This window comes from Desmodus rotundus, chromosome 5 (assembly GCF_022682495.2).
Source record: "Desmodus rotundus isolate HL8 chromosome 5, HLdesRot8A.1, whole genome shotgun sequence".
NCBI classification, from domain to species: Eukaryota; Metazoa; Chordata; class Mammalia; order Chiroptera; family Phyllostomidae; genus Desmodus; species Desmodus rotundus.
The window spans coordinates 164,308,324-164,320,381 of NC_071391.1; the positions used below are offsets into that span (position 1 = coordinate 164,308,324).

The following is a 12,058-nucleotide window of genomic DNA, read 5'->3' on the forward strand; positions in this document are numbered from 1 at the left end:
CAGGATTAACTAAGAGGCTAATGCCCGGCCTTCATCTCCTCCTGCTTTCCCCGTTCTCAGGGACTCGGGGTGGGGGTTCTCCCTGTCCAGTCAGGGAGAGCTCTTTCCGCAGCCATCGGGGGCATGGCCAGCTGGTGGTGTTTGCTCCATGGTGGTGAGCCCTGTTTCCACCTTTGCCTGTTTTTCTTTAGCCTGCACTCAGTACTCCTCATGGAGACTATTTCTGAAAATACTGCAAATCGCCCTTCAGACTACAAAAGGGTGCTGTGCGCTATATGGTGCTGACCAGAAAGGCTGCTCAGTGGCCTGTCCTGCGTCCAGCTACCCATGGTTTCTGAAGCCGTGGTGTAAGTGCGGTACCGCTTCTCATAGCTGTTTACATGCGCTTATTAAAGTGAAGTTTCCAGATAAACACAGGGCTAGTTCAGTGTGTGAAGGGAATTATTTAACCCCCCATTTTCCCCAAACACCCTAAAGTAGATTTTTAAAAAAACCAGGCAAACCAACTTGTGTAGGAAGTCACTTTGTATTTTCATTATTCCAGACTTTATACTTAATAAGAAATACATTTAATGCGATGGGCCTCAAAGTCTTCCTTTACTCAGTGCGGAATCGAAGAGCGTGGTTTGTACTTTACCCTCTGCTGGTCTGCGTGCAGAACGTCACGCCCATGCAGACACGAGCAGTGTGGTCCAGAGCTGTGCGGAGCTGGCGTGGCCGGGGAGTTAAGGTGATGGAGTACGCACCCTGAGTTTACCCACAATGTTTCCATGTAAAACGTGCATTTGGGGAGACAGTAGTTTTTTAACTTTAATTTTGAGTTCACGTTAGTGAAAGAGAGAAAGAGAACCACTTTGGTTTTTCATTGAAGGGTTGGCGATTCTTTGTAAATCAGTAATGTTTTAGCTGAATCACGTGAGTGAATTCAAGTATCCGCAGGTGACAGGCACAATAAAACATAGTGATTCTGGATGGGAGTTGGAGGGTCTCTACTCTGTGGGCCGTTGCCACTGTGTGCAGGAACGGCCTGTGTCAGAGTGATCGGCGCACAGGTGCGCACGCGCTCCTCAGCAAGCTCCTGGGGAGCACCAGACACTGCGAAGACTGCGGTGGCCTAGTGTCACGGATGTGCTGAAACGGTGGTTGTTCCCACGCTTAGGGGTGTGAGTGAACACGCAGAAGTAACAGGCGGCTGCGTGGGCCCTCCGGGGCCCAGCGAGGGAGCATCGGCCGGTCTGGAATGAGTTCTGGGGGAAGGAGAAGGAGTGCGGCTCTGGGGATATGGTTAGAAGCCTAGTAACAAAGAGTGAAGATATTCTAAATATATTAGCGCCTTTGTTTAGTAGAATAACCCTGCTATTTGCTTTCTTTTAATATTAGAAGATAATTTTGTGATCTGCTTAGTGAATGATAGATACTTATGGAGCTTTCTTTGCTTCTGAGAAGTTAACAATGACAACAGCTATAAAATTTGTTTTGTAGAAGGCTAGTAAAAGTAGGCACTTAGTTCAAAGCCCAAGTCAAAGCGGTGGTGGAAATGTGAAGAAGCATCTGTCTGGGGACACTGTCTGGGGTCTTCGCGGCTCTGAGCCAGCACAGGCGCAGTTAATGAAAACGTTATTTCGCCTTCCTGTCCATAGAGCGTCCCAGTCCTGTCGCAGAGAGCTGCCTCCGTTTCTGGGGTAACAGGACTGCGGACTGAGCCCCTCCCTGCTCATTCATTGTCCCTTAAATGGGGACACTTGACAAGAGCTGCTTGTGGGTAAGTCAGGAGCTACACAAACATTTTTTGACAAGTTGTCATCACAGACACAGAATAATGAGTTAAAGAAATATAAAAACACAGCAAAAAGGCCAGACCATAAAGCGTTAACCAACTATAGACTTTCAGTGTGGGCGGTGCCATCCTTTCTACTGGGAGGCATTTCCGACACACCTTTGTAAAGCGGGTCCTCGTGAAAACCGTTGGGTTTCTCACGTTAGGGAACACCGTGGCGGTCGTATCTTGTGCAGGCCAGCCAAGACATAGCAGGTAAATCGCAGACGTGTCCGCCCGTCTGACAAAGGTGGCGACGGGAAACACAGGCCTCTGTGCCAGCCTCTGTTCCCTACAGAGGGAATGCGCGCCAGACCTTCAGAGCCAGAAAGTGCGTACACCGGACCCCAGGTGTGCTCCCCAGAACGTTAGACCTGGAGGGGAGCAGTATTTCCCCCACTTTTAAAGCAGAGAACCCTTTTTTAGAAATGAAATCTTCACCAGAACTCCAGTTTATGAAACCAGTAAAAAGAGAGCTCTAGCCCCTGCCTTAGACATGCCTGTCTTCTCGAGGACACTCTGAGGACCCTGGTCCCCAGGGTGCAGGCCCAGCCTGTGAGGCTGCCTGAGCCCCGCGGGGGCAGCGCCAGGGGTGGGCGGGAAGCCGCGGCCACTGTCCATAGCTTTCCACCCGGGGCCGGACCGTGCTGCCCTCTGTGCTCCTGTCCTGTCAACACTGGACCTGACTCAGCCCTGAGTTTGGTCTTTCGAGTTGCACAGACCCTGCTGACCAGCTCGTTGCTGGGACGGACCCCTGACCCTCTCCGATGCGCAGCTTCCTGCTCCGGACAAAGCAGCCCTGCCTCCTAGGTCTCGTGGAAGGAGTCCTCAGCCGTAGTGTGCTTAAGCACTGAGTAATTCTCTTACCATATTACCACCGCCCCCAAGGCCAGATTCTCACATGGAGCTTTAAAGGTCCGAAACTAAAACTACTTTGAGTTTAAAAACCCCTGTCTCAGTACAAACACCCCGGTCCGCTTAGGCGAACTCAGGCTTTCCTCTGCTCGTGCTGCTCTGGCCGAGGAGGTGTCAGGTGGTTTGTTTTCTTAGAAGTCAGCAGGACTCTTGGCGATCTGTGTGCCCCAAATACTTCCATGCTGTGAGAGCTCTGCAGGGTTCGCCGGGTGCTCCTTCCAGTCCAGTTCCGCTGGGAGGTCGCGGCGTTCGGCCCACTCGGGGACCGAGGCGGGAAGGCCCCGTCATGCAGGGCCTGTCTCCAGCCAGGCCTCCTCAGGGGCACTCTGTTCCCACGGCAAGCAGTTGTCCTCACAAGGACCGTAGTCTGCGCAGTTGAGCGTCACCGTACTGCTGGTGCCTGTGTGGTCCCCAGGCTACTAGCCGTCGCCCCGAGTGCCCGGCAGGCGCTGTTGTGGCGGGTGCAGCAGTGAGTGGAGCTGTTGAAGCCCTGCCTGGGGGGCAGGGGCTCGTGCACTGGAAGGCTGCCAGGGAGCAGTGCTCTCGAGTCCTTGGCCGTGTCAGCCACAGGGTGACTCGATGCCTCAGACAGTGTTATTTTTTTCAGTCACTTTTATACCTATTGAAAAGGCATGAAAATTAGTAGCACAAAGATTAATTGTAAAGAACTTCAGGTTTGCAAAGTAAGGGTTAAACCGTATCCCAATTTCTATTGGGCTGTTACTTTTACTTTTAGATTCATGAAAATTCCTGAATTAATTAATGAAGGTACTGAAAATGAAGGTCTTGGTTCTCATTAACTGATCCAGTCAGTGGGGTGGCCGAGTGAAAAGGGAAGAAAGAGGGGGCTCAGCTGCAGATGGCTCTTCCTTCCACCACTGGCTTAGAACTCCCCACCCGTCTCCCAGTGAGTGAGTGTCGCTGTTACCCTGTCTCTCATTGTCCAGGAGCGGACTTGGACGAGAAGGTTAAGGACGCCTCGGGTAAGGCGCAGGCCAGGCGTGGACCAGTGTTGCTCGGGTGGGGCTCAGGGCGGGCTCCCAGCTCCCTGCCAGCTCCCGGCGGCGCCTCCCAGGAAGCTCTTGCCCTTCCTGGACAGTTGGGAAGTGCGTTTTTTACTCGCTCACTTTGGGGAAGAGCTCGGCTCTTCTGTAATGACATGGTGGAAAATTACATTCACTTCAGCTCGAAGGAAACTTGTTCTTAAACAACGAGTAAACCACAGATAAATTGATGGAGGTATATTCACAGAAATGTGATATTGTAGTAATGATACCGTTGAAATCCGAGAGCATAGTGAAAAGTTAAAAAAAAAAGAAACAAAATCATTTTCATTGCTGTTGTTTAATACTTTTGTATTTTAAAACATTGCCCTGAAAATGTGACATTAGGCCTCGTCTGCCAACTTTGACCTAGTTCTTATTCCTCCGGGACTTGAAGAGCCAGGCCCACAGCAGCTTTCCCGGGGTGCTGGGTCTGCTGTAGTGCTCTGCGCTCTGCAGCACCCCTCTTCCCACAGGGTTTCTCGTCCCCACCGTCGCACACAGGGGCTCTTGAAAGAGCCTCCCTGCCATAGGCTGGCAGGTGAGCTAGGAGACAGGCCCCCCGGCAGGACGGGATGGGACGGGGATGGGACGGGACCGGGCGGGGAACACGGGGCCGGGGGTGGGGTGTCCCACGTCAGCCAGCAGGGTGCTGCGTTCCTCCTGCTGAAGCAGCACTGGGAAGTGGCTGGGTCAGTGCTGCCGGTCATCTCCAGGTCATGTGAACTGTCGTGAGAGTATTTCCTGTCCGCCTGGTAGGTAAGGAAAGTCATTCCTGGCACTGTGTCTGCTGGGAACGAGAGTTACTAAAACTCCCCCCCCCCCCCCCCCCCCCGCCAGACTGCAAAGTTAGCGGTGGGGGGGGGGGGTGTTCACTGGTAGGGCTGTGCCATCGCAAGCCGGGAGGCCCCCACTGCCTTTCTTTTTAAAGGGCCTTTTTTAGTGCATATATGTGCCTCCTGCCTCATGAAACAAACCCCAAATTTAAAAAGTGTGTTTCAACATTAACTATAGTGTAGCTAGAGACTATTTTGTTTTATGGAGTGATCGTGTGAATTCCAAGTATTTAGATCTCATTAAATTGGTCTGCAATAAATCATTGCAATTTTAAATCAGAATGTTTAACAATTAACTTTACATGTGCATGTGGTAGGTTATGGACTTGTCAAAGCGAGTTTGATTTGCCAGGCTTTCTCGTTGAACGCATGGCAGGGATTTGTTCTTTCAGTAGAGGATAAATTCTGCGAGTGCAGTGCTAACGTGTGCGAGCGTGCGCCGATGAGACGGAACGACTGTGTGTGTGTGTGGGTGTGTGTGTGTGTGGGTGGGTTTGGGTGTCCCTCGCTTGGTGCTGCTGTGGAGGTGGTCGGTTCAAAGTTACGGGGAAATGGAGGGCATGACAAGATGCTGCTTATGTTTATTGTTTGTATTTGTACTTGATGTTTTACTTGAAGCTCGTGTCCTTCATTCTGTTTTATTCCTTTTTTAAAGCCGTGTGACTCTGGGTTTAACAAACAGAGACAGGTACAGAAACTTCCAGTGAAATCTTCTCTTATTTCACCCCTAGAAGCAAGCGTTGGCAGCGCCGTGCTGGCTGTGTGGGGTCTGCTCGCCGCTGTGCCGTGGGCCTACTGTGCTGGCTGCCTTCCGCCTCTGCATGGCACTCGTTTCTGGCTACTTAGTGCTAAGCTTATTTAATACTTTTACCAAAGATGATACTTCAGACTATAGTTTTAATCTACTTACAACATAAAATTATACTGACACATCAAGGTAATTTTAGTCTGTTTTGTTAGCTTTACTTTTGCCTGGAGAAATTTTGATTTGTGTGCATTTTGGAATTTATATTTAACAGTTTAAACAAACTAACATCTTCTTTGTATGTGAGAAAATTTTTTAAAATAAGTCCTGGTATATGCTGAAATGATCTGTTCTTGACTTGTGACAGGTAATTTTCAAATAAGAATGCATGATAAACTTGAAAGTATCACTGTTCTATGTCCAAGTATTTATTACTGCGTATGCTTTTTCCTTATCGGTTTTGTACTCTTTCTCTTTCCTCTTATGAGATTCCCTCCCACAATTCATTATTTTGGTTACTTTCGTTTGGTACCAAAATAATTCTATTGCATATGATTATTTTAGAAAAGACCTGGCAGGTTATGCACATTTCTCCTTTATTCAAAGAAGCATATTGTAACATCTTAATTTATTGGTAATTTACCCTTTATCTTGATAAAGCTCAGCTCACGCGTACCAGTGGAGTCGGGCTGTAGCTCTGAGGGAGCAGCAGGGCACACGTGTGTGTCCATCTCTCCTTACAAAGCTTCTAAAGTCACTCAGAGACAATGCGTGTTTATAACATGGTCCTCGGCGATGGTGAGAACACGCTTTAAATGATAAAATGTAAGTTTTGAAGGAGATCATGATAGTTAAATTATGTGGAGGTTCTTGTTTTAAAGAAAAAGTCTCTTTTACTGAATTCTCAGGCGCGCCCTCCATGCAAAGTGCACACCCAGCGTTTTACACTCCCCGCGGCTGACGAGGTCCTCTGTGTCATGGCTGTTCCACTTGCCCCTCTCAGCTCTATTGGAAATGGGTTCTTTCGTGATTTAAAAACAACTTTTTACTCTAAAATAATTCTAGATGTAAAAAAAAGGCACAAAAATAGTGGTGCCTTAATGTTAACATCTTTCATGACTATAGTGTACTTCCAACACAGACATTAAATTGGATGCAATACCGTGAGCAAACTGCAGGTTTTGTTTGAATTTCACCATCTGTCCACTAATGCCCTTCTTCTTGTCCAGTCCCCAACTCTGCAGTGTTTTGCTGTGTCTCCTAAGAGCTCCCTAGTCTGTGACAATTCCTCAGTCTTTCCTTGTCTTTCTTGGCCTTAATGAATACTTTCGAGGGCTACTGGTCAGATGTTTTGTGGACGGTTCCTCTATATGAGTTTAGCTGCCATGTCCTCACGGTGAGAAGAAGCCGGACCCCTGAATCCAAGAAGCTAGCGACACCTGACACCTCAGCACAAGGAGACCTCCGGGGCACATCACATTAAAACTATCAGAAGTGAAGAGCGCCTGAAACATTCTCAAGGCAGCCAGGAAAAGAACGACTGTACCCTGCAAAGGTGACCCCATCAGAGACCATCAGATTTTCAGCAGAAACCGTATAGGCCAGGAGAGAACGGAGGGGAACGGTCCTGATACCGAAAGGGAAATGCCAGCCACGGGTAATACATCATCGTGCATCGCGGTCCAGTGGGGCTCGTTCCAGGGGCGCGAGGACAGCTCACATACGCTGACCAATCAGTGCTGTGCACGTTAACGAAATAAAGCTAAAAATCTGTGCTCATAACAACAGATAGAAAAAAGCATTCGACAAGCTATACTACCCATTCATGATTAAAACGATCAGTAAAATGGGTTAGAAGGAAAAGTACCCGAACAAAATGAAGGCCCTCTTTGACAGACTCTCAGCTGACATCACACTCAGTGGGGAAACCTGAAAGCCTTTCCTCTAGTGTCAGGAGCAAGTCAAGGAGGCCCACCCTCGCCACTGGTGTCCAGCACGGCGCTGGGGGGCCCAGCCAGAGCGGCCTGGCAAGGGAAAGAGAGGGAAGGGAAAGGGCGAACTGGGGAGGACGAAGGGGAACTGCCACTGTTTGCAGGCGACCTGGTTCCACTTAGAGGAAACGCTAAAGACTGCGCCAGAAGACTTTCAGAAGCAACACACATTACACACGTGCAGGGAAGTTGCGGGAATCTTGTGTCTCTGTTTACCAACAGAGAAGTCTTAGAAAAAGAAATGAAGAAAACAGTCCTGTTTTCAATTGCAGCAACAAGGGTCAAGTACCGAGGAATGAACTCACTGCGGTGAGGACCTGCGCACTGACCGCCAGGTGCTGTTGGGGGAGACTGGAGAGGGCACGCAGAAGGAGGGAGATGTCCTGTGCTCACAGGTTGGGAGATAGCGTGGTCCAAGTGGCCATGTACTTACAGCCACATGCAGACGCAGTGCGTTGCTCGTCAGAGCCCCCACGGCCTTTTCCACAGAAACAGAACCAAAACATCTTCCAGTCTGTGTGGAACCACAGAAGACCCTGAACAGCCAATGAAGTCCTGAGAAAAAAGAACAAACCTTGACTTGGAGCCATTCTGCAAAGCTACAGTGATCAAAACAACAGGAAAACCGACAACAGAGTTGAGAGCCCAGAAATAAGCCCACACATGTATGGGCAACTCGTTTTCCACGAAGAAGCCAGAAACATGCAACAGAGAAGGGAAAGCCTGCGCAGCGGGTGGGGTGGGGACCCGGACAGCCACGTGCCAGCAGGTGAGGCCAGGCTGCTGTCTGACACCACACGCACACACCCGCACACTGCGGGTGAGAGGCTTCAACACGGGACCCGAGACACTGAAACATAGGCACTAAACTTATGGGCCTTGGTCTGAGAGAGTTTTTGTGAACTTGACCCCAAAGGCAAGGGAGGTAAAAGAATAAATGAATGGGGCCACTTCAGACTAAATTCTGCCCTTATCCTGCAGGCCGATGAAGGGATGGTGGTGGAGTGGGGTAAGATCCATGCCCTCATGTGTGCAGCTGCTCTAAATGTTGACCCGTTCTGGCCAGGCTTGTGGGCGAAGGCTCTGGCCGTGGGCAGCACTGGGAGCATCGGCTGCAGTGCAGGGCTGGTGGGCTTGCCCTGGCAGCCTGCGCTGCACCAGCAGGAGGCCCCGCCCCCACCGCTGCCACTGCCAGGCATTTATGCACTGCCCAGCTGAGGAGGAGGAGGGGAAGCAAAGGGAGGACTCTGGTCTTTTTGACTAACCCTCTTTTGTAACACATTCAATAAAAACCTGAACTCTGCAAATAAATAATAAAAAGCTTCTGCACAGTAAAAAACAACAACCACCACCACCACCAAACAAACAAAACAGAAAACAAAACAAGGCAACCAACCAAATGGGGGAGAAATTTGCAAATTATACCTCTGATAAAGGTCTAATATCCAAAATATACAAACTCACACAACTCGACAACAAGAAAACAATCCAATTAAAAAATGGGCAGAGGACCCAAGTAGATACTTTAACAAGGAAGACATATAGGCAGCCGACAGATACAAGAAGATGCTCAGTATCACTAGTCACAAGGGGGATGCAAATCAAGACGCAGTGACATACCGCCTCACCCCTGATGGAAGGGTGTCACCAACAAGACAGGTCACACAGGTGCTGGAGAGGTGGTGGAGGAAAAGGACCCCTTGTTCACTGCTGGTGGGAAAGTAAAGTGGTGCAGCCACTGTGGAAAACAGTGTGGAACTGCCTCAAAAAGTTAAGGACAGAGCTACCATACGACCCAGCAGTTCCTCTTCTGCATATCCACCTGAAATTTTTGAGAACTCTCACTTGTAAAGATATGCGCACCCCTGTGTTCATTGCAGCATTATTCACAGTGGCCGAGACGTGGAAGCCGCCTGAATGCCCTTCGGTGGATGGTGGGATGAGGGAGTGGTACACACCTACGGTGGAATACCACTCGGCCAGAATGGTGGAAAATTTCCATCTGTGATGACATGGCGGATTTCGAGAGGGTGGAAAAGGACAGAGCCCTATGGTGTCACGCACATGTGGGATGTATTTAAAGAGCAACAACAAACTAAGCGGTGCAGACACCGGAACAGCGGTTAGCAGCGGGTGGGGAGCGCCCCCGCTCCCCAGAGCGAAGGGGTCGCATCCGTGGTGATGAACAGAGACCCTGCTTCGGGGGCGAGCACACAATAGAGTGTGCAGATGTCATAGTAAGAAGTCAGGCGTCTGGGACTTACATAACGTCATTACCCAGTGTGACCCCGATGGATTTAAAAATTCACGGGGAGCATCTTACATTTGCATAGTGCAGAATGAACATCGAGTACTGGCTCTCTGCATCCAGGCTGAAAACGGAACCGTGTGTAGATGTGAAGACTAACTTACTGAAATACTGGTGTTTTGCTGTTAGTGTTTTTGCGGCGATTTAACCTTGGACTCTGTGATACACAGCATATTTTAAATTTATATTTAATAAAACAAACTATGAGTAAATGTGTCTGGTATGATGTACTCCCGGTCATTAATTTCCAGACTTCTGTGGGCCTGTCTCACACTTGTCAGCTGCCGAGCCTCCCTGACTCTCGCAGAGTCACCGCCCCACCTGGCTGTTCAGGGCGGTCTCCTTCCCCAGCTGGAACTGCACGCATGTGTCGTATCGAGACACGCTCTGTGCGTGCTCTGAGTGTGTAGGTTTATCAGTTCACAGTAGAACAATGTGTTACACTTTTACATGACAAATAGCATTTAACAACTGGCTGACAGCGTGTGATGACAGGTAGTTTGGGCTGTGTTGCAGTCGACTTTTGTCCTGAAAATGATAAAAGAGGCAACAGAAAATGCAAACTTACATAGCCTTGAGGATAGGGTAAATTTGATCGTTTTAAGGCTAGCTCTAGCTCGAATGGCAAACAGGGGAGGTCATTTGGAAAATCGTCCCTACCCTCTGTCCTGGCTGGTGGGCTCTCTTTATTGTGGTTATCGCTTCCATAAACCTTCAGAAGTAGAGCAAGGAACGTAGGAAGGTGAGACCTGACATGTTAGGGTTCTGTTCCAAACTGCCTTAACTAGTTCCTCACCCGGTGACTTCGAAGACAAAAGGCGACCCTGTAGCCCGCAGCGGCTGTCCCTGTGACGGAGGACGTGCCGCCTAGCTGGCTGCCGGCGAGTCCTCCTCGTGCGCCACCACGGTCAGAAGAGGGTTCCCTTCTGATCAGCACTAGAATGATTGGTGGTTTTGACTTTTCTTTCGAATGAGACCAAATTTTAATGGGTGGCGTGTACTTTCACGTGTGAAGAAGTAACCCTGTTGTTCTGTGCTTACATGGTTATTGTGTAGATTCTTTTTTTTTTTTTAAGATTTTATTTATTTATTTATTTATTTTTAGAGAGAGAGGAAGGGAGGGAGAAAGAGAGGGAGAGAAACATCACTGTGTGGTTGCCTCTCACACGCCCCCTACTGGGGACCTGGCCTGCAACCCAGGCAGGTGCCCTGACTGGGAATCAAACCAGCGACCCTCTGGTTTGCAGGCCGGCACTGAAACACTGAGCCACACCAGCCAGGGCTCTGTGTAGATTCTTAAGGGGAGGTTTTCGATCCCTTGGATGTAAATGTGATCAAGATGTGGAAACTTCAGGTGCCGGAGACTGTGAGGCTAGTGTGCAGAGACATTTAAAGCCATCTAGGTACTTTTTATACTACTTCGCAGATTCACCTTACGTGCTTTTATATGTAGGCATCAGTAATGCTCCCCTTTGCTCCTGTTCTTTAAAAAAAAAAAAATCCTTCTGTTATGAAGGGCTGCCCCCTTCTCTCCGGAGGTCGGGCCCTGAACACTTAAGTGGCCCCGGGCTTGGTCCATGGGGTGGCCTGCCTTCTCAAGGAGGGTTTCCGATCAGGCTGCATCTGCTGTAATACAAGCTGCTCGTTTGGGTGTAGCAGTGGCGGGCTCTGTTCCCCGACGGCACTTCCCCGTACCGCCCCCTTCGAGGCTGGTGCTGTCCTCAGAGCCCTCCACAGCGCCACTTCTTGAGTGTTGTGGCCACGTGGCTGCCCGTGGCTGACCTTGCGTGCTGTTCACACATGCGTGTTCCCGCGACTGTTGCAGGGGCCGGGCCCTGCCTCAGGAGTGGTGTCGCTGAGCTCCATGACGGTGGACGCGGTGTGCGAGAAGCTGAAGCAGATAGAGGGGCTGGAGCCGAGCCTGCTGCCGCAGTACTGCGCCACCATCAGGAAGGTGCGTGCCTGGACCTGCCCCGCCCCCCATACCCCCTGCCCCGTGGGTGCAGCCAGGCCTGTGCCCACCGCTGAACTGGTCAAGCTCTGACCTGCATCCCAAATTGTCCTGTTACCCCTGCGCTTGGGAATGGAGAGAAGAATCAGGCGGCTGTGTTACCACATTACTGTGTCAGTGACCTGATACCAGAAGGAAGTGCCCTGCCGGGCTCCGGGGTTTCACTTCCAGACAGACAGTAGCTGCTTTTTCTCGTGTGCAACACACAGCCCTCAAGGGCCTCTTGTGTTGCATTTCCTTTCCTTGCACTGTTTGTTTCTGACTTAACAATAACCAGGAGCCACAGTGGCTTCATTTCCCCCAGATTTGCATTTTCCTGTCTTATAGGACTGCTGATCACATCCCGTTTGACAGTCTCATGGGTTTGGGTTTGCAAGGCTAGGACACATGAGG

At 49.9% G+C, this 12,058-nt stretch overlaps 1 protein-coding gene across 8 annotated transcripts in view; it reads left to right on the plus strand.

The window, feature by feature from the left end:
• Positions 1-12,058, plus strand: part of KIDINS220 (kinase D interacting substrate 220) — a 73,143-nt gene that overhangs the window by 53,360 nt on the left and 7,725 nt on the right. For 5 of the 8 annotated variants that reach the window (XM_053923710.1, XM_024552441.3, XM_045189581.2 and 2 more), the window contains one exon: positions 11,480-11,608. In XM_053923710.1, the coding sequence (XP_053779685.1) occupies positions 11,480-11,608 (129 nt within the window). Of the gene's footprint in view, positions 1-5,265; positions 5,299-11,479; positions 11,609-12,058 lie in introns of all 8 variants that reach the window. The other 3 variants (XM_053923707.1, XM_053923709.1, XM_053923708.1) reach the window with 1 other exon arrangement.